The 22820-nt window shown below is 41.1% G+C and overlaps 1 protein-coding gene across 1 annotated transcript; it reads left to right on the forward strand.

Annotated features, from left to right (window-relative positions):
- The first annotated feature begins 533 nt into the window (after positions 1–533).
- Positions 534–12152, forward strand: LOC104431601 (protein NRT1/ PTR FAMILY 4.5). The gene is made up of 7 exons (XM_039306922.1): positions 534–593; positions 1796–1889; positions 2108–2325; positions 2450–2872; positions 3325–3452; positions 3594–3625; positions 11216–12152. Exons 1-7 carry the CDS (start codon positions 534–536, stop codon positions 12076–12078), a joined length of 1818 nt encoding a protein of 605 aa, XP_039162856.1. The 3' UTR covers positions 12079–12152.
- The last annotated feature ends 10668 nt before the right edge of the window (positions 12153–22820 follow it).

A 22820-nucleotide genomic window follows, 5' to 3' on the forward strand; every position in this document is an offset into this window, starting at 1 on the left:
CTCTTTGACCATAGTGGAATCCAGCCAATCGGGTGTCGGTGCGAAGAGAGGACGTAGGCTTGAATCAAGCCGAACCACTATAAACCGAGTGTTCAATTCTCTCTTTCCCTTACTCAGTCTTGCGATTGAATTTTTAACTGTTGCAAATCCACTAATTGTTTAAATATCGTGCAAGCTTCGAGAAATTTTTTGTATACCTATTCACCCCCCTCTAGGTACTCGTACTAGCTATTTCACTCTCTACTTTACCAAAGAGGACGAGTGTCGAGGTTTTTTACACGCACGATACATATGCAGGTACATAATTAAAGGGACACAGGATCGGTGCCGGGGTTTTAAAGTAACTCATCCGTGGGAAATGCTGAAGGGACCAGGTTCTCAATTGGACGTTCGGCTAAAAAGTGCTTGGCAATGGGGTCCTATATAGAATATACATGCATGTTGCACATCCATGTAATGTTTCTCCGACAATGATATAGCATAACCTAAACAACACTTTCTTTCCTCTATGGCCCCCCTTCAAACACCTTTACATGGTACAGATCCACAACTTTTCTATCCCGACAAGTAGAGAATTGGATAAGATCGCTAAGGTACAAGCTTGGAGGCTGTCCAAACACAATGTAATTTCAGGTTTTGTGCATTAGACTTGTAATCATGGAACAAGACGATTACTCAACATCATCCAGCGATTATTTCAAAGCCATTTGTCCTATGCTGCTGCTGCTGCTCTCTCTCTCTCTCTCTCTCTCTCTCTCTCTCTCTCATATGACCATAGATTGATGATAAATTATAGTTAATTGGCAATAAATTAAACGTAATTAGTGGAGGGAACAATGCGAAAAGAATCGAAGATCCACTGGTAAGTGATGAGTATTCTATTTCTTGTCGAGTTCGAGAATCACAATAGCATCAGGATGGATCAAATCTGTATTACTCCTTGGCGATATGCTAATGGGACTCATAAACTTTTTCGTCCCATCGCTTTATTTCGAAGAGAAACTAATGATGATTTGTGCTACGGTTTCTCTTTTAGTGGTTTTTATTAAATCATTTCCGTAAGAAATGTGTTATGCAAATCACGTTGAATGACCTACACAAATGAAAATTTAGTATTACATGAATCACTCCATCATTTGCTTTTTTCTTCCAATGTCTAGGCCAATAAGCTATTTTATCGAATCATTTTAACCATTCGAAATTAACCAATCTGGAAATCGTTTTGCTTTTTGAACGTGAATTACCACAAATTAACCGGAAGATTATCTAGAAAGTTAAGGAATCCGACTTTCGTTCAATTTGAGGAGACCTTTTGTATTTCGTGAAACTATCTTCGTCATTTAGCATGCGAAGCATATCTCTAGCAGCTAATAAGCATTCACGCATGCGGCCATCAAAATTCTTAATCCATTGTCTGCAAGTCAAATCTAAGTCATTCCATTCAATGAAATTGTCACAATCTTGTCGACTATATTATATGCATATGATGGACTCCCCAATCTCCAATTAAATTAATTGAGGGGGAAAAAGGGTCTTTCGAGATTTACAAGCTAAGAGAGAGAGGGAGAGAGAGAGAGAGGATGGGGATTGGCGATCAATCTGAAGCGCTGAACGTTATACACAAAGCCTTTGATCAACTATATCTTCTCTGCCCACCAAATTGCTAATAGCATCACCCCCTCTTTCTCTCAAACTAAGCTTCTGAGGCCTGAAGTCTCCACCATGGTTAGCTATACTTCACCTCCCCCTCCCAAACTTCTCTCTAGTATGACCATCTTTCAATTCGTTCGTGCAGGAGGAGGGAAAAGCTATAACCAAGACAGGCGACGACTCTTTAGGCTCATGGAAGAAAGGAAAAGGAGGATTCCGAGCTTCCGCATTCATTTTCGGTAATTACAATCGATGCGTTAACTCCAATCATAACATCCCTGGTGAAAAATCGTAGATTTTATCGGACCTCTTGTGTTATTGATATTTGTGCAGTCCCGTATCAACAGTCTTTTTTATGTCGACGTTAGCAGAAGTAAACATCTTCAGTTTTTCGTGGTTGTGAGTCTTCACCGTGTATTGGACTTGAAATTGTCACCTTCTTTTTTTCACTCGACAGTCCAGTCGGGGCTCGACAACATGGGGTTCGTCGCGAACATGGCGACCTTGGTTCTATACTTCTACTATGTGATGCACTTCGATGTGGCTACCGCTTCTAACACTTTGACCGACCTCATGGGTTCAACCTTCTTGCTCACGCTCGTTGGTGGCTTCATTTCCGATACCTACTTGAGCAGATTCACGACATGTCTTATTTTCGGAAGCATCGAAGTTTTGGTATACTGATATTCTTCATTTGGGATGACACTGACTTTTGATTTCAGCTACAACTCTAGGATCGACTTTGGTTCATGATCTAGTCTAGCTTAATGCCTTGTGACTTGCGCTAAATTGCATGCAGGGTTTGGCAATGTTAACCATTGAGGCCCATTCCAAGCATTTACACCCGGACCCACGTGGGAAATCAAGCCGCATCCACGGAGGGACAGCTACTTACTTCTATGCCACCCTCTGCCTCTTGGCCCTCGGCTACGGTGGTGTCCGTGGTGCGTTCCCCGCGCTTGGCGCGGATCAATTCGACCAGAGGGACCCTACCGAGGCTGGCGCTCTCGCCACCTTCTTCAACTATCTCACCCTCTGTACCACGGCCGGCGCCACCATTGGGGTCACGGCCATCGTGTGGGTCAGCATGAACAAAGGTTGGCACTGGGGTTTCTTAATGGCAACAATCGCTAGCTTTATTAGCTTTGTCGTTTTGGCTATGGGAAAGCCGTTTTATCGCCTGCAGCGGCCCGGAGATAGCCCACTCGTCCGAATTTGGCAGGTATAGTTATTGGGTTCCTTCTTCGATTAGTACTAGGAGAGAAATTTTGGCAACCAACGACATGCATGTGCACCCATTAATCTCTACCGTATGTGGTGAGATCTTAAAGTTACCGCAACCAGGTACATGTGCAACATGTTTGGAATACAAAAGGTTACTATATAACATGGGTTTATGCGATGTAGTAAACTGCAATACGGTCTCTAATTACATGAGCCAAAAAGTAGAAGATTCCGCCACTTGGATACCATTAGATCGAGCGAGATCCAGCGGGACACCTCTGCTTGGTCCAGCTAATTTATTTTCATAAATAGATATCTAAGTAGGTCAAATTCAAGCTCACAATAAAAATTTATCGCCTCATTCTTGTAAATCAATCTTGGTATATGTAGTCCAATGAAAAAGCTGATTAGAGGATGGAACTCAAGTTTGTTGCTGTCATAATCGGACAGGTTGTGCTTCTGGCCATCAAGAACAGGAAGTTGCCTTTACCAGAGAATTCAGCTGACTTGTATGAGATCGGCGACAAGGAGAGCAGTGCCTTAGCAGTGGCCAAAATCGCTCATACCGACCAATTCAGGTAAAAACGCGTTAATACAACATCGATCGACGAATCTTAGATTTATCCCAACGCCTATAAATAATTATCGAGCTGAAGGCTCGGATGTCGATCCATAGTTTGGCAATGCGAATGAATGATTGATCTTATGCTCGGGAGCAGGTTCCTAGACAAAGCAGCAATCTTACTTGATGGTTTTAATTGGGGATGGGCTTAAGGCCCGTCCGCCCATGCTGGGCCCAAAAGGCCCGGCCCACGGAATAGGGCCCGTGGAGGGGAAGGTATAAAAGGAGGAGAGAGAGAGAGAAGACAACGTTTTGCAATTCAACGTACGTCTTTTTCTCTCCTCACGCTCTCTCCCCAAAAGGAAGAACAAGAAGCATACGGCGCGCTTTCCTTCCTTCAAGGCTTCATCGGATCGAACAGGACCGTTTCTCTTCCTCTTGTCGGCGTTGGTGCTTAATCTGTGGCTAACAAGGTACGCTCGAATCCGTGGTGTGCTTTACGATTGGTGATACGTGTATTCCCGGGCTTCGTCTTCCGCATTGATTTAGGGGTTTGATTTAGTGTCGAATCCGGTTTTTCGGGGATCAGTCATTCCCAACATTGGTATTAGAGCCCGCTTTCATGTTTTCCCGATCTTGTTTCGTGTTTTTTGATTGATTTTTCGCAAAAGTTCTTCGGCCGTACGGATCGGGTGAGAAATCCCGACACCCGAGCACTGTACGTCCTTTTTTCCGAGTTTGCGTAAGTCACAATCAAATTCTGATGGCATAGGAAGAAAGCCGACATCGAGACGAGTCCGGGGACAGGTTGTGCGCCGCCGGGAGACGCTGCACGCGCCCACACGCGCGGCCGGAAGGCGCTGCGCGTGGGCGCGGCGCGCCGGAAGCGGCCGCTCGCCCCGCGCGTGCGCATCGCCGGCGCCACCGCGGGCGGCGAGCCGGCACGCTCCGGTCCGCGGACGACGCGTGCCGACGTCATCGATGACGTCACCCAACGGCCAATAACCGCTAGGGTGACGCCATCGATGACGCGCACGGCGACCCGGCCGGCGACCCGACCCGACCCTACCCGCGCGAGACACGCACGCGCACGTGCCGGCCGACGCCGCGTGACGTCAGCCCGCGCACGCGCACGCGCACGGCACGTGCCGTCGGTTCGCGGGAACCGGGCCCACCGGCTCGACCGGTCCGACGACCGACGACCGTTGACCGCCGTTGACCGTTGACGACCGCCCGATCCGTTGACCACCGTTGATCAACGACCGTTGACCGTTGACTTTGACCGTTGAAAAAAAAAAAAAAGAGGAAAAGAATGTGTTTCTTTTTCAATTAAGTCTATGTGGATTATAATGTGATCCTTTATTTGTTCTGCATTTGTTGCGGGAACAATGCCTCCCCCGAGGTTGCGCACACCTATTCACGCAGCTGGACCGATGAACAAAAGGATAGGCCGTCTAAGTTGATAGCGAGCGACCGATCATCGATGGGAGAGAGATGACTTAATTGATCATGTCCTTGATGTCAACGGGAAAATTCAACAGGTCATATGGAATGGTCGTCCTATGTCACAGTCAGAGATGGTGCGATTTTTCATAAACACTCTTCCACCTGAATGGCAAGATGTGTTGAATCACATATGGGATGTCAACGAAGCTTCCTATAAGAAAATTGTGATGGATTTTGTAAATGAATATTATTGTATTGTTTCAAGGGAAAAGATCAAGAAATTGAACAAAAGAGGATCTTTCTCAGTTCGTGTGCTGACTTGGTGTTAGTTGTGTTGGCTGATATGTATTAAGTGTGATTTGTGGACATATTATGTAATGATTACTACCTAATTGTGTTGATTGAAAGCATTATTGTTTTTATTGGATGTTCTATTATATATTGCTTTCTGTTATTGCTGGTTGCTGTGGGTAATTAGCTGTGGGTAGTTTTAGAAGTTTTTGTAGCTTCATAGAATTGATTTTGCATAAGACAATTATATTGATGATAGTTTTAAGTTAGGATTTTGGAGGATGATTGGAAACATAGTGACCTTTTGATTCTGAAATCTTACTTGAAATTATTCATTAATATGATGGGTTTATGTAAATAGGGATGCATAAATGATAGGCATTAATAATTCGTGCATATTTGTCTCGATTTGTTCGGATCAATGGCTTCACCACAAAGAGCATAGTTGCCGAGCTGAACAAAGGTGAAAAGCTCAATGGAGACAACTATGAAATTTGGCAAATGAAAATCCAGTATGTCTTTGGAAGAGCAAGAAGCACTTGAGGCTCTTGTCATGACCATGGTAGAACCCGAAGAGGGAACCACTGCACAAAGACAAAAGAGACAAAGAAGCTTTTTCTGCGTGGAAAAGAATGAACTCTCTAGCTCGCATCACGTTGCTGAGCAGCATAGAAAATGACGTCATGCGAGAGTTTCGGCGTTTTGACAATGCCAAGGAAATGTGGGAGGCATTGGCAGCTAGATTTGGTCATACTTCGGTGACTAGACTGAGGCAGCTCACTATCGTGTTTGACTCTTATAAGAAACCTCATGGTCGACCATGAAGCAACATCTTAGAAAGATGTCAAACATGATAACGAGCCGAGAGATGCTGGCCATGTCCTCACAGATGAGCAGCAAGTGCAAGTAGTGATTCGTTCCTTGCCTCAGAGTTGGGAGCATATGAAGGTGCACCTGACTCATAATGAAAATATCAAAACCTTTGAGGATGCAATGCGTCATCTTGAGCTGGAAGAGGACCGCTTGTTGGCGGCTAAGCCGGATGCTGAACTTTATCATGCTAGTTCTAGCTCAAATGGAGCTTCGAGCTCCAAGCGCAAGCGCCCTAACTGGTTTGATAAGGGAAAAGGCAAGGAAGAAGCGGTCCTTCAGGGAAGAAACCCAAGTTTAACCAACATGAAAGAGGGAAGCGTCCCCGCATGAAAAAGCTTGCAATGGTGAAATGCTACAACCGTGACAAGAAGGGTCACTATGCTCGCGACCGTCGTGAGCCAAAGAAGGTATGCACCTTGTACTTTTCAGAACTTTACTTTTGTGTCGAGTTACTGTTTTCTTAACCGAGTCTAATCCTTTGTGGACCGGATTCGGGAGCGACGGACCATGTAGCGAAGGATAGAGGATCCTTCGTGGAATTCCGACGAGTACCAATTGGAACTAAGTGGATCTATGTGGGAAACAACTCTAGAGCTGAAGTGAAAGGAATTGGCACATGCCAACTGAATATGCGTGGTGGACGCACTTTGTTCCTTCATGATGTGCTTTGTATGCTCCGAGATTCGTCGGAATTTAGTGTTTGTATTAGTGTTGGTTAAATTAGGTTTTAATATGAACTTCGTAATAGAGGTGTGAATTTGTTTTTGGATACAAATTACTATGGTTGTGGTTATTTTCTGAATGGTTTTATTGTATTAGATATTGATTATGTTAATACTAATGTTTGTTATTCCCTTCTCACGTCTCCTAATAAATATGATAATGATGTGAATGTGTGGCATGCTAGACTTGGTCACATTGGCCAACAGCATATGAATAGACTAGCCAAAGAGGGCTTGTTGGGCAATATTGAAAAAGTCGATTTGCCCATATGTAAGCATTGCCTAGAAGGGAAAAAACGACAAGGAAACCATTTGGAAAAGGAAAAAGAGCTGAATTTCCTCTGCATTTAATCCATACCGATATCTTGTGGTCCAATGAATGTGAAAGGAAGGCATGGGGCTGTTTATTTCATCACTTTTATAGATGATTACACTCGATTTGGATGTGTCTATTTGATTTCTCATAAATCTGAAGCAATAAGTTGTTTCAAAAGGTTTATGAACCTGGTAGAGAATCAATTAGACAAGAAAATAAAAGCATTGAGATCCGATCGAGGTCGAGAATATTTATCTGATGAGTTCAGAAAATTGTGTGATGAAAAAGGAATAGAAAGACAGTTGTCTATTCCATATACTCCTCAACAAAATGGTGTTGCGAGAGAGAAGAAACAACCCTACTGAAATGGTTAGGTCCATGATGGCGCATGCTAACTTACCCATTACCTTTTGGAGTGATGCTTTGTTAACTGCTGCCTATATACTTAACCGTGTGCCTTCCAAATCAGTTACTTCCACTCCATATGAGTTATGGACAGGTAGAAAACCGGACTTAAGTTTTCTTAAGCCATGGGGTTGTGCTGCCTACACACATGAGTCCTCTCACAAGTTTGGGAAATTGGGTCCCAGAGGAAAGAAGAGTATTTTCATAAGATACTCAGAACACTCAAAAGGGTATGTGTTCATAGGTGAGCAGGAAAGTGGGAGTATAACTGAGTTTGAATCACGAGATGTCACATTCCTAGAGGATGAATTTCCTAAGAAGGGCGAAATAGGGGAAGATTGTTCCCTATTTGAAACCTTGGATCAAGATAATGACCTTAGTGGACTTCGTCCAAGTGGGAGTAATATGAGAAGTGATGAATTAAATTCAACTCATTCTCAATTGCAACCACGTGATGAGACGACATCATCATTACCTAATCCAAGTGGGAGCATGATGGAGGATGATGTGCAAAGTGTACAATCTCCCATACGGCGAACAAGTCGTCAAAGTATTCCCCGTCGACGTTTTGACATTGAAGGGGAAACTTTTATGGTTGCTCCACAAGATGAGGATGAGCCAAGAAATATTAATGAGGCTCAATTGCCCTAGTAAGGAAAAAATGGATTAATGCAATGGAAGAGGAAATGGAGTCAATGAAATCAAACCAAGTCTGGGAACTGGTTGATCGGCCAAAAGGACGCAGAGCTATTGGGAACAAATGGGTTCTCAAAATAAAGCGAAAGGTTGATGGCTTGATTGAAAGGCATAAGGCTCGCCTTGTGGCGAAGGGGTATAATCAACAGGAAGGAATTGATTATGAAGATACGTTTTCTCCGTAGTGAGATTTACCTCACCCGCATTATTCGGCAATAGTGGCTAGTCTGGATCTTGAATTACATCAAATGGATGTAAAGACTGCTTTCCTCAATGGAGAATTAGAGGAAGAGATATATATATATATGGAACAACCTGTTGGTTTCATAGTGAAAGGCCAAGAAGAAAAAGTATGTCGACTTTTGAGGTCGATTTATGGTCTTAAGCAGTCATCAAGACAATGGTATATACGTTTTTCATAATGCCATAATGGCATATGATTTTACGATGATTGATGAGGATCATTGTGTATATATCAAAAGATCCAAGGATCAATTTGTGATCATATCATTATATGTTGATGATATACTAATTGCTGGAAGCAATATGGAGTTTGTTAAGACTGCCAAGAGTTGGTTGTCTTCCAACTTTGAGATGAAGGATATGGGTGAGGCTGCATACATTCTTGGAGTTAAGATTTCAAGAGATCATTCGAAGAGATCGTTGTCTCTTTCGCAAGAAACTTATATAAACAAAGTTCTAGAACGGTTTCGTATGCAAGATTATAAACCCATAGACACTCCTATTGCAAAAGGTGAAGGATTGAGCCATAGACGTGTCCAAGGACTCCACAAGAGAATGAACAAATGAAACATGTTCCTTATGCAAGTGCTGTTGGGAGCTTGATGTACGCTATGATGTGTACAAGACCCGACATATGTTTTGCAGTTGGAATGGTGAGTAGATACCAATCCAATCCAGGTCCAAAGACATTGGAAAGCCGTTAAGAGAATACCGAGGTATCTCGAAGGGAACCGCTGATTATAAGTTGAATTACCAAGGAAAGGATCTGCGACTTGAAGGCTATTCGAGATGCTGATTGGGGAGGAGATTTAGATGAAAGAAAATCTACCTCAGGATTTGCTTTCTTACTGAGCAATGGCGCCATATCATGGAGTAGTAAGAAGCAAACATGCATAGCCTTATCCACGATGGAAGCTGAGTTCGTGGCATTATCAAAGAGTACAAGAAGCAGTTTGGCTTAAGAGATTCTTGGATCATTTAGGTGTTATTGAGAAAGCTGCAAATCAATTATTGGTTAACCTGTGATAGCCAAGCAGCTATAGCATACACCAAAGATCCAAAGTATCATGGCAAGACCAAACATATAGATACCAAGTATAACTTTGTCAAGGATATGGTTGCACGAAAGGATGTGAACTTACAAAGTACATATCTACGCATAGAATGGTAGCAGATCCTATGACAAAGCCAATACCTAGAGATGTGTTTTGTGGTCATGTAAAATCTCTAGGATTGCGTAGAGTCGATGTACTTGAATTGTAATTTCCCGAGTTGTTCACATTTATGAACTAGTGTTGTTTCATTATTAATGCCTATGAATCTTTGTATGATCTTTATGCATCTTAATACTTAGTGTATTATTTTAAGTTGAGAAGTATGTCGGACAGATAAAAGATTAGCCCACTCACACGGGTAATCGCCTCTGTTTACTGTGTGATAAATAGAGATGAGACTGATTTTAAGCTTATTATCTAGGTGATAATCGAGAGCTCAAGCTTAAAATACGTATGTCGCCTTAACTAAGTGTTAAGATGAGGACATAATACTTACGATGTCCGAAAGTAAAATACCCCACATATTTTACTTTATCTGTCTATGACGCCAGATGTGAGTTCTGATGAATTTTGTGATTGAGTAGATATGTGAACTCAAGTTAGACATTAGGTATGTCTGAACTATCATCTGTACGGTATTGAAAAGTGCAGACATACGCTCCATGGGAAAGGAGTTAATACCGTAATACGTATTTCATACTACGTATGCATGAGACGACCAATAAGAGTGGCAAAAAGTTTGATCTCAACTTTTATGACGTGTGAGACTCTTGAGGAAAAGAGTTCCTCAATTTTTAAGTCCCCTCATGACTCTTACTTATTCTCAAGATTTCTATTTAGTGTTTGCTATCTTAGGGTGTTGCCAATGGTCATGAGATGATTCGATCTAATGGGGCATTTCTAGAAAAGCAAGCTGGACTGAAATTGAGAGTTTGAAGGAAAGAGGAAGATCGATTTTGGAGAATCACATTGTGGCTTTGTATTCACTGGTCGACCAATTATGAGTGTCTTTGTGATAATTATAATTGTGAATACAATATATATATATATATATATATATATATATATATATATCATTGTTTAAAAGAGATCAAGGAGATATAAATGTGATCGATCGATCTAGGGTACTGCATACTAAATCTACTCGGAGTGTGACGCCCATTAATGAGCTGCTATATATTCCTAACAGATGTATAGCAACGAGCTCTCAAAGTATGCTGGTCGCACGGATTATTCACCGGTATGAATGTTGAAGAGAGTAAAGAGAATACTGTTCGGCCCACCATGTGCGAGTGGGAGATGATGGTTTTAATTGGGGATGGGCTTAAGGCCCGTCCGCCCATGCTGGGCCCAAAAGGCCCGGCCCACGGGAATAGGGCCCGTGGAGGGGGAAGGTATAAAAGGGAGGAGAGAGAGAGAGAAGACAACGTTTTGCAATTCAACGTACGTCTTTTCTCTCCTCACGCTCTCTCTCCCAAAAAGGAAGAACAGTAAGCATACGGCGCGCTTTCCTTCCCTTCAAGGCTTCATCGGATCGAACAGGACCGTTTCTCTTCCTCTTGTCGGCATTGGTGCTTAATATGTGGCTAACAAGGTACGCTCGAATCCGTGGTGTGCTTTACGATCAGTGATACGTGTATTCCCGGGCTTCGTCTTCCGCATTGATTTAGGGGTTCGATTTAGTGTCGAATCCGGTTTTTTGGGGATCAGTCATTCCCAACATTACTGAAAGAATCAAAGCCTGAGCCCTGGAAAGTGTGCACAGTGACCGAAGTTGAAGAGGTCAAAGTCCTGACCAGGATGCTTCCAATCTTGGCCAGCACCATCATCATGAACACATGCATGGCCCAACTCCAGACCTTCTCGGTCCAACAGGGCCAACTCATGGAACCGCACCTCGGGACCCTCAAGGTCCCGGCACCGTCCATTCCCATCATCCCCCTCCTCTTCATGTCCATCCTCATCCCGATCTACGAGTTTGTATTCGTCCCCTTTGCCCGCAAGGTCACAGGCCACCCGTCGGGCATCACGCAGCTCCAGCGTGTTGGGGTCGGCCTTGTACTGTCCGTGATCTCTATGGCCGTTGCTGGGATTGTTGAGGTCAAGCGACGAAACGAGTTTAACAAGACCCCTCCCCATGTCATTAGCCTCTTCTGGCTGTCTCTGCAGTATGGCATCTTCGGGATCGCTGACATGTTCACGCTCGTCGGGCTGATGGAGTTCTTCTACAAAGAGGCGCCGGTTGGGATGAGGTCACTCTCAACGTCGTTCACTTGGCTCTCACTGTCCTTCGGCTACTTCTTGAGCTCCATCTTTGTGAACATCATCAATGCGGTCACCGAGAAGATCAGTCCTAGCAAGCAAGGATGGCTACATGGCCTGGACATCAACAAGAATAATGTCAATCTGTTCTACTGGTTCTTGGCCGTCCTGAGCACGCTCAACTTTGGAGTATACCTGGTCGCCACCTCTTGGTACAAGTATAAGACGGACAACCCTGCTGATTCAGAGATGGAATCGGGGGCCACGGACGGCATGCCTCTAATTGCAAGCAATAAGCTGACGACTGACCAAAGCACTCAGAACGACCTGTGATTAATCCTGTTGCCTTTGCCGCCAAGCCTGTCAGCTAAAGACGATAATGCTGCGGAAAAAACGGAAACTGCTGTTGAAGGAGATCATGTAAGCTAGGTGCAAAGCACAATCAACTACAAGATTACGATTGGTATATTGGAAATAGATTGTTCTCTACTTTGCCTTTAGTTTTGGTTGGGCTGACGTTGCGCGTGGTGTGCAGTGATCAGTCAATTGCAGCTTATCGGCACACCCTTGGCTTGGATTCTGAAGTTAAATTTTGATATAGGTTTTCGGTTTCTACATAATTAAAACCCGCTTTTACAAAGTCTCCGGTGTTTCTTCATTAATCATATGTCTACATTGCCCTTCGCAATTGTGAAAAGACATGTCTCTGTGAACTCTGTAATTTCTAATATTACCTGATTTTTTATTCATTTTTTCTGGTGTTTTAAACTGTCTTTCCACTTTCATAGTCCATCTACGTGCTCGAGTCAGAACTCTGAAACCATCTAACTGGAAAGCCAAAAAGCATGCACAACACTCGTGCAGCCGAGACTAAACAGAACGCTTGGAAAGCCTCGACGAACCCAAGGCAAAATCCCGATCTCCAAGCACCACCAGACCGGCAAACCACAAATAAAAGACTAAACAAAATAACTCCAAAAACCAGGATTGATAGATCGAGAAAAACCAGGATAATAAGATCAACCCGTGGTTGCTAGGGGAGAGCTCTAGGAGCATCTTTTCGGTGGGGTTTAAGGTTTAAGGTTTGTTAAATGTTCTTATGACGAGGAACGTTTACAAAGTGTGCATTGACGCTTATGAGGAGTGCTTCCACGTGAGGTTTTTGGTGTAACCAGTTTTTATTGGTCTTTCCTTATGTCGATGAAAAGGGGGCAATAATTAACTACTTTTAAACTTGTTCATGATCATATCTTTCTCGGAACTCAACCAACTAATATTAAATTAACCCCAGCAGCAACCAGTCATGATATTCTAGCAACATCAACCCCAAACTAGTAATTATAGTTTTGAAAACAAAAAAGATAAAGTTGGAAACAACACCCATAAATTTTACATGGAAAACCCATTGCAAAAAAAACATGAAAGCTTTTTAAAAACCTCCACTAATCATCAAGAGTAACATGAATAGTTCATCACTTGCCACACATCTTGAGAATCCTCACATTAGCAAAACATCAGTACATGATATTCACAAAGGTGGATTAATCCGAAGAAGCAAGAAAGATCAAACCGCTCCTGTTGAAATTGTGAGACAATTTGGAGAAGGATTTCAATGAAGAAAACTTATCAACTTGTAGATCTTGAACTCACTAATAACATATTAGTTTCAGCCAGTTCCGACAAAGTTTCACGATCAAATCTAGACTACCTCTTTAAAGCTACACTCTCTGCCTTTTTTCTCTGCTTCAGCGAAAGCTCTTCTCTCTCTACCTCTATCAAAAAGTTCATCATCTTTTCTTTTCTGGTTTTTTTCTTTTTCTTTTCAAAATGATGAGCCAGCCCCCATAAGGTGGACTCAGCCCAATAATTCTCATCCTTTGCCTTATAAGTGAAGCTCTATCATGCCCGCTTTATTTTTGCAAGAATCTAATCTCATCGTGGGCAAGATTTTAATCATCATATTGTCATTGGTGTGGACTTACTCAACCAGACTTCTTATCTAGTTTCTCTTAGATCCAATAATATTTCACATCAATATATTTCGATCTTGAAAGTAACATTGGATTTTTGGTAAGGTAGATAGTGTTTGCGCTATCATAATATTTCTCTCACTTCAAATCAAAATCCCGTAGAAATTTCTTCATCCACAAGAGTTACTTAACTCATTCGGTAATTACAATATACTATGCTTCAATTGTAGACAAAGCAACACATTTTCACAACTTGATTGCCATGAAATTGCCCTTGTAGCAAAAGTCATCATGCAACCTATGTGAACTTTCGAGAGTCAATGTCAACAACATAATTTGCATATAACAATGAGCTTCCTGTTTTCACAACACAAGTAGAATTTGGAAGTGCCCTTAGGATAACTCAAGATCCATTTTTTAGCAGCCCTATACTCTTTAATTGGACTTGAGAGAAACTACTTATAACACCAATTGCATAAGCAATATCTGGTCTTGTACAAACTATGACATACGTTAAACAACCCATGGCTGATGCATAAGTAATTTCCATAATCTCTTCCTTGTCTTTCTCACTCATAGGCAACTTGAAGTGCCCAGCAAGTGGAGTACTTACTCGTTTGCATTTCCTCATATTGAATCTCTCAAGCACTTTTTCAATGTATACCAAAGTTTAAAGTGCTTCTGAATACTAGTAATTCTCATGTCAAGTATATGCTTAGCCAACCCTAAATCTTTCATCACAAAAGTTTTACTTAACTCATTTTTTGAGAATTTTTTTGTAAAGACACAAGAATTCGAATTGATCTTACCATATTTATGATTTTCCATGAATGATTTAAATTTCATGTATGACTCACATGTTTAAGACACTATAAGTTTTTCCTCAATCTAAAATATAAAATGCTCCTAGCATTTTAGCTTTAAAACCCTCTGACTATTCTATATATTTTTTCTTCTTTTAAGTCTTTATAAAGAAAAGTTGTCTTTGGGTTAAGCCACTCAATTTCTATATCCCAAGTAGCTGCTAAACCAAGAAGAATTTGAATAGAAGATGTTTGTACCACTAGTGAAAAATTCATTTCAAAGTCAATTCATTCCTTTTGAAGAAAGCCCTTTACAACAAACCTAACATTGTATCAAGGTCACAAGCTATATTTTTCAGTCTTTAAGTTATTACACCTACTTGTTTTTCAGTATTCTCTTGTCTTTAGGCGGCTTTACCAATTCAAATTGTTAGTTCTCCTGCAAAGATATGAGCTTCTCTTACATGGCTTCACGCCACTCATTTATTTGGTAACATGACACAACCTCTTAATAAGTTTTGGCTCTCTTACGTTAGTGAGTCACACATGCTTGTTCAGCAGATATCTCTGCGAAGGTCTGCCCTCTCTTGTAAATCTTCTTACTTGAGGCATGACTAGTTGTTCCTGTTCAATGGTCTATTCTAGCTTAACGGGCCACGTTCAATTTTTTCACTTGTCTTAGTCGAAGAATCGACATTCTGTGTGGAGTCAACGGTTTCATGATTGCATTATTTCTTTGCAATTCCCCCATGATTTCCACCCAATACGACACGAGGATTTGGGTTTAGACTTGCAGAGTGCTAAGTTGCTTTCTTTGACCTTTCTAACTTGTTGATATGTTCAATTGCTCAAAGAAAATCACATCTTAACTTTTAAATATTTTCTTTGCAACTGAAACCCATAACCTGTAACCAAATTTTTAATGTCCAAATCTAAGAAAATACATTGCTTAAACTTGTCATCGAGCTTGGATCTTTCATTTATCGGAACATGAATGGTTGCCCCCACAACACTTTTGATGATTTTATGAAACATCTTTCCCACTCTAAACTCTTTGGAATATCCCCTTAAGAGGCACTAATGGAGAAAGCTTTGATCAATAAGAAAAACAAATGGAATGATTTAGGTAGCTTCACGTGAGAGAGCATACACTGAATCCAATTATTAATTGTTCAGTTCATTCTCCACGTTACTCTATTTTGTGTTGTTTTCGGAGTAATCTTCTCAAGCATGATATCATGATATTTGCGATAACATTTGAACAAGCCTCTATATTCACCACCATTGTTAGCTCAAACACATTTAAATTTCCTTTCAATTTCTCTTTCCATGTTGACAAGAAATTATTTGAAAGCTTCAAACACTTGGTTTTTAGATTTCAAAGTAAAAACTTACACTTTTATAAAATAATCATCAATAAAAGTTACAAAATATAATGCACCACCAAATGTTTTAGCATCCATGTAGCAAAAATCCATGTGAACTAAATGAAGTACATTTGATGTCATGTGACAAGAGGAACTATGAAATATAAATTTAAGTTGTTTACCCATTAGGCAATGAGTACTTTCAATCATATTTTTATCTTTCAATGGTAGAAGGTTTTTTTTTTTTTTTTTTTTTTTTTGAGAGCTTCAATCCCTTCATTTTGAAATGACCAAGTCTCATATGCCAAAGTCCAACCAAGGAGTCCTCTATTGCATTTACCTCCTCCTTGATTAACTTAACTTGCACGGGCTAGAGATTGAAAATCTTTTTTTCCCTTAGCCACCATCATTGAACTTTTCATCGGTTTCTATTTGCCATCGTAAACTATATTGTAGTAACCATCATCATCTAAGGCACATGTGGGAATCAAATGAAGAAGAATGTTTGGAACATAATTGACATTTCTTGGAAGCAAATTACACCCAACATCAGTTTCTTAATAAACATCTCATGCCAATAATCTTAGAAATATGACTGTTGTGCATCCTAGCACAATTGAAATCAACATTGCGATAGGATATGAAAGATTCATGCCTTGAGGCAACATGAAATGAGATTGTGGAGTCAACAATCCAACTAGAGTCTTGGCATGTCACGCCCCGATCCTCGGGCACGCACACATCTTTTTACTTGGTTGATTTTATAATGCGATATCACAGGACTACGTATCGCCGGCCCTTTCATTTATTAAGCACATGCGGAAGCGGTGATAAATCCCCAGACAACAACACAATGTGATAGAAAAGTAAGGCCATATTTTTCATATTAAAATCCACAACCAAATCTTTATACATGGCATAACTCAAAGTCTATTCACAAGACTATTCATAACATTCTAGTCACACTATTCACATTTAGACATGATTCACAAAAGATGATGGGATTTCAGTTCTCATCCGGGTCATACTTAGGATCATCTTGATCCTCTTCTGACTCTTCTTCACTAAGCTCACATCCTTCAAGCTCTTCATCTTTTACCGGCTCATCGTCCTCTTCTGGTTCCTTCTTCACAAGCTCATCTACGGGCCTGAAATGTTGTCCCACAACCGGGATGAGACTACGTCTTAGCAAGTTCTACTCCACTAAGACTTGATTAGGAAACCAATACGCTAACCGGGTTGTCTATGCATGCACGGGTCAGAGGACTTACATTGGCCTCAGTTCCTTCCTGCAAGTTAGTATATGTATCAAATATACATCATCACATCACATATCCCAATCGGATCGAATCATTGATCAATCGACCTAGTCGATTACGTGTCATCCAAATTATCTCTTGATCGACCCCTTCCATACTTTCTATAAGTCTGATCAACATCCAAGACTACTCACCCTAGGTGATATATAGATAGTATGCTATCTTATCTCCATACGACATATAGAGTCATCGAGCTATCAAATCATACCGTACTGTCTCAAGATGATCTGTAGGATTATTGAGCCAGTATATCATACCATACTGTCTCAAGATAATTTATAGAGTCATCGAGCCGTTAGATCATACCGTCCTATCTCAAGATGACATATAAAGTCATCGAGCCTGTATACACACAATTTATCATACCGTATTGTCTCCAGATGCTCCATAGAGTCATCGAGCCGGTAAATCATACAATTTATCATACCGTATTGTCTCAAGATGCTCCGTAGAGTCATCGAGCAGGTAGATCATACAATTTATCATACCGTACTGTCTCAAGATGCTCCGTGGAGTCATTGAGCCGGTATACATGCCATTCCAAGCAAACAATCAAATAACAAATTTTATCATTTCCGATAAAATGCCGTGTGTGGGTACACAATTGGCCATAGCCAAAATATAATAATTTCCTTTTTATAAATCCCACCATTTTCTGTAGTCCATTCAAATATTTTTGGTATTATCAACCAATGCTCGGTTATTTTTTAATTAATAACCAAAGATTATTCAATTAAAGAATAATTCTCAATTTCACAAATAATTAAATTCAGCATGAAATAAAGCTCAATTAAATAAATGGACTGCACCATGACAATCAGCATAAAATTTTGGTCGTCGGCTATCCTTGCCTAATTTTTGAAAAATAAATAATTAAATAATTAATTTCGAAAATTAATAAATAAATACTAAAAATCCAATTTAGGCCCGTATTGCCTAATTGAAGCCCAATAAGGGTCGGGAAAAATCCCGAGATGCATTTAATAAATAGTATAGGCAGTTCTTTAACTAAGTACACTAACCACCTAACTAATATGCAATGCAATTAACTAATTATCACTAATCCATGCTAATCTAACCACATAATTGCACTTAATTAAATATAATAAACCCTTAAGCATCATTAGTCTACTAAGCAAGGATTAGTGAGATTACTCACTTGGTTAAAAGCAGAGACTGAATCACCGCGACGGTGGCCGAACTTGGGCTCGCGACGACACCAGCGGGCTTGGGCTTGCTGAAAACAGAAACTTGCTGGGCCTCACTGAATTGGGCTCGCCAAAGTTGAGCTGCTGAAAATGGGCTGACTTGTGGGTTTTTCTGGAATGGGCTGAAGACTCAATTGATGGGCTGCTGATGGACTTTGCTGGGCCCGAAATTCATGGAGATGTTGGGCCCGTGGATTTCAAATGGACTGGAGCTCGCTGGACTTGGGCCACGAACAAGAAAACGGAAACTGCTGGGCTTCGGCTTCGCTGGGAACGTGGACTGAATGCAGCGGCTGACTTGCGTGAAGATGCTGGCGTGCGGATGAGCTTCGCTGGGTTGCTTGGAGGAAGGAGACATGGACTGCTGGCAAGGGCGGCTGAATTCGGTCAATAAGCGACCGAGGGACAGCAAGATTGACTTGCTTCGTGGAGGCGAGAGGGAGTTCGGTGGGGCAGGAGTTGGCGTGGAGCTGCAGTAGGTGAAGACACGAGCTTGAAGGAGATGGAGAGTTCGTGGAGATGGACAGCACAAGAGCTGTTTTGGTTGATTGAGCTGCAGGGAAACGTGGGCTTGCGGAGTTATCGCTGGACTGGTCTGCGAACGAAGAGGAGAGAGGAACACGGGGCAGCTTTGGTCAATGATGGGGAAGCTCGCTGGTTTTGTTGATTCGGTTGAGAAGAATTCGATGGTGATGATGCTGGCATGGGCAGCTTCTGCTTCGGTGGGATGACCGCTCGTTGGTGGAGTCGCTGGAGAACGAAATGAAAGAAAAGAACGGAACCGCTCGACCAAGGAGAGAGAAGAATGGAAGGGAAATGGAGACATCTGTATTCGGTAGAAAGGAATGAAAGCAAAATCGAAGAAGAAAGGAGAAGGCAGGTCGGTCGGCTAGGAGGCTTGCTCGTGAAGTTGAGGAGGGGAAGAAAAGTCCAACTAAAATATCTATAATCATCATTAGAACGCCCCACTAGTCTTCAAGCTAATCTACTTGCTTTCCTCTAATACTTTCTTGCCTTTTATTTCCATGAATTATCCACTTTGATAGCAAATGTTGCACCCTCATGCCTAGGTCCGAATTTCACTTTCTTAGCCTCAATTTCTTCACAAATTCTCCAAATCGAAGTCCAATTTCGATGAAGTAAAATCTCATTCCATTTTCTGCAAGTCCCTGACACTTAAAAGCTCGGCTTAGAAGTCCAAATTTCCTTCAATTGAGCCTATCCGAATTTCTGCTAATTTTCCGCAATATCCGAATCGACTTTCCGTAAAATTTCGAACTCAACGAAATTACTTCGAAAGATAAGACGACATCCTATAATTGAACCGTAACATGCTCGAACGTCCAATTCCCCAGAACCGAATTAAATTTCGTGGTTAAAAATTGATCGAACGCGATTTTAGTCCGATCCGATCTACCGGGTAGTTTTTAGGGATTTTTTTGCGGTTATATCCCTTAACGGCTTCACCCAATAGATTGGTTAACTCATGAGTGATCAGCTCAGAGAAAAAGGACCATAGGCGCGCCGGCGAAATGCCCATTTCATATATTCGGAACGGAGTCGAAATTCAGGATGTCACATGGCATGTAAGATTTACGCAAGCATTGTTACAGATAAAAACAACATCATCGTCGGATGCAATTTCCATTGTATCTTCTTCCTCTTCTCCTTTCTATCTTAGTTTCTATCATATGATTATCTCTCTTTGCTAACTTGCATTCCTTGGCATAATGTGCCGTCTTGTCACAATTGTTACAATTCACATTCCTCTTAGCCTTGATTTTGAGCTTCCTCTTGACTTGCTTCTTTATCATAATTCTGGAAATTTCTTGATTGATTTCTCCCTCTATTTTTCATGACAATAGCCTTCGAGTGAGAAGCATGATTCATTCATTTTCTCTTTGTTTCTTCATTGAAGTAGATTTCTTTACGCATGTCATAGAAAGCACACTGTAAGGAGCAGAGTTGTTTAATTCCACGACCAACGTATCCCAGCCATTGAAAAGTGCACCGAACAATAAACCTGCTTGTAGCTAGGGCAGCAAAATGTGTTCCAAACCCATCTTCTTACTCACATTAATGGGCCCAATTCGATATAGGCAACTCCGCTTTTTATTAAACAAGCTAAACTGGGTTGAGAAAAAAAATAAACCCTAGAAAACTGGTCAAGAATGGATCACTTTAATAACCCATGTTTTAACCCGTTTTTCCAAAGCCCACTGCCCACTAACTTGTTTCTAATTCCAGCGCCGAAACGGTCGAAGACTCGGATCCAACCCATCAAACCTCTCTCATCCTGGCACCAGCCGGAGTCTCTTTGCTCCCTGCTTAATCGAATCCACCTTCGCTCTTCACTCCCTCCGCTCCAGTGATCCGCGTCGCAGTCACTCATCTCCAGTGGCCCTCCGAAGATCCTAACTCAACTGTCTCTGTTGGCGCTGGCTTTGCGCACCTGCAGTGAGTAACTCAAATGTTGTTTTCGACTGTTCTGCTTTTGTTATAGTCTATATGTTCCTCAATCGCTCCCTCATTATGGTCGGAATTCGCAGCCTCCAGGACGAACTTGAGTCCTGAATCAGTCAGTTTGATACTATGAGGACATCTGGACAAGCTCTGAACAATGAGCATCATGTTTCATGTGTGTGTTTATCTCTGTTTCTCCGGTCTAGTGATGGATTGCAGCTATCTAAAGTTTAAAAATGTAGGAGCGTATTTTGTTTGATATGTGATTTGTTCAGTGAGTTTTTTCTCATCATGGATCAGACAGAGAGCGATGGTAGAGGAGGACAAGGAGGCATTGCTTTTGGGTATTATGTTGAGACAATTTTTAGCCATATCTCCAGCCCCTCTTACAAGCATATGCCACTAGAAAAATGCAGATCAGATAAGAATGATAAATGGAGTTGTCAAACTCAAACTGCAGATCAGAAGGGGTGTCGCAAGATAATTATCTGATCATTTGCAAAGTAGGCGATCGATGACGTTTCGTTCGGTTCTTCAGATTTGCTAGTTGTAAAGTTGTGACAGAAGTAAATACCCAACTTTATCTAAATTTTTTTGGCTTTCCTGTTCAGATAGGTTTTGATGGTACTTATATTTTCTGGAATTGCTTCTGCAAACGTCTCGAGTAGTTGCAGGCAACCGATTGTCATTGGGATAAAAGATCATCCTTCATAGGACTATTCGTCCAGTGCATATGTCAGTTTTTGAGCTGAATGACTCCTAATAATTTGGCTTTTGCATTTTATGTATTCACGTACTTGCCGTATTCTTGGATCTAGTTCAATTTGAGGTCTAAGATGACTAACACATTGAACAAAAGTTCATAGACTAGCATTGTCATCATACCAAGAAATTTTTCGAATTTTCCGTTGGTCCCTAATTTCTTTAGAGCAATTCCTTTTGAATTCCTTGTGTGTGTGCACATAAGCGCTTTTTTCAGGTACAAAATAGTATCAAGGTTTTTGTCAGATTTTCTTCCTGTGTTATCAGGGACTCTGATTCTCCAAGCGTCTTTAGTCGAGAATATGGCAACTCTTTCCCAGATTTTCTCTTCCAATTCTGGTGCTATTGGATTGGTAACTTTGCTTGAGGACCTATGGAAGATTGACAGTTCTTGGCATTGAGTATCACCTTAGGGCACAACTATAAATCCTGGAGGACTGATACTCTCTAGGAAAAGGTACTACATATAAAATGTGCTTTATTAATATAGGCTGGGTCGGATAATAGTTGGGTTGAGCTTGGGTCACTAAATTTGCATATTATGAAAATGGGTCATGGGTTAAAAAGGTCAATTTAAGTCAGATCATTTTCAACTTGGCTCACCCATTTGACAATCCTACTCATAACTCATCACCAAGACTAATTTCCAAATTTCTCAAATAATTCACATTTTGAAATTCTTTCGAGTGCTTTGACATGGTGCTCATTTCCTTGTATCAAAAGTTTACAACTCTTTTAATTAAAAATGCTTTATGTTGTGAGGAGAGAATTGGTAGAAAAATACTATCATCAATCCATTGTCAAATAAAGCCATCCATTTTCGATTCATTCATTCCCATTTTTATCTTCCCTGTTTCCTTTTATCTTATCAATATAATATATCTTCTATCCGAGATTTTCAAATAAAGTAAATAGAGGCATTTAACTTAATCATGGTGCTACTAGTTTCATCCATTGCACTAGCTCTTATACCACTTTATTGGAGAGAAAGGTTAACAGTTTATTGCTCAAACCTATTTTAGAACCAAATCTTTCTCAAAACTAAACTTTCTAATATCAAAGTAACTCCAACAATAACCAGTTACAATATTTGTCACGCCCCGATCCTCGGGTACACACACATCCTTCTCACTTGGTCGATTTTATAATGCGATATCCCATGACAAAGTATCGCCGACCCTTT

Source organism: Eucalyptus grandis, chromosome 2 (genome assembly GCF_016545825.1).
Source record: "Eucalyptus grandis isolate ANBG69807.140 chromosome 2, ASM1654582v1, whole genome shotgun sequence".
NCBI classification, from domain to species: Eukaryota; Viridiplantae; Streptophyta; class Magnoliopsida; order Myrtales; family Myrtaceae; genus Eucalyptus; species Eucalyptus grandis.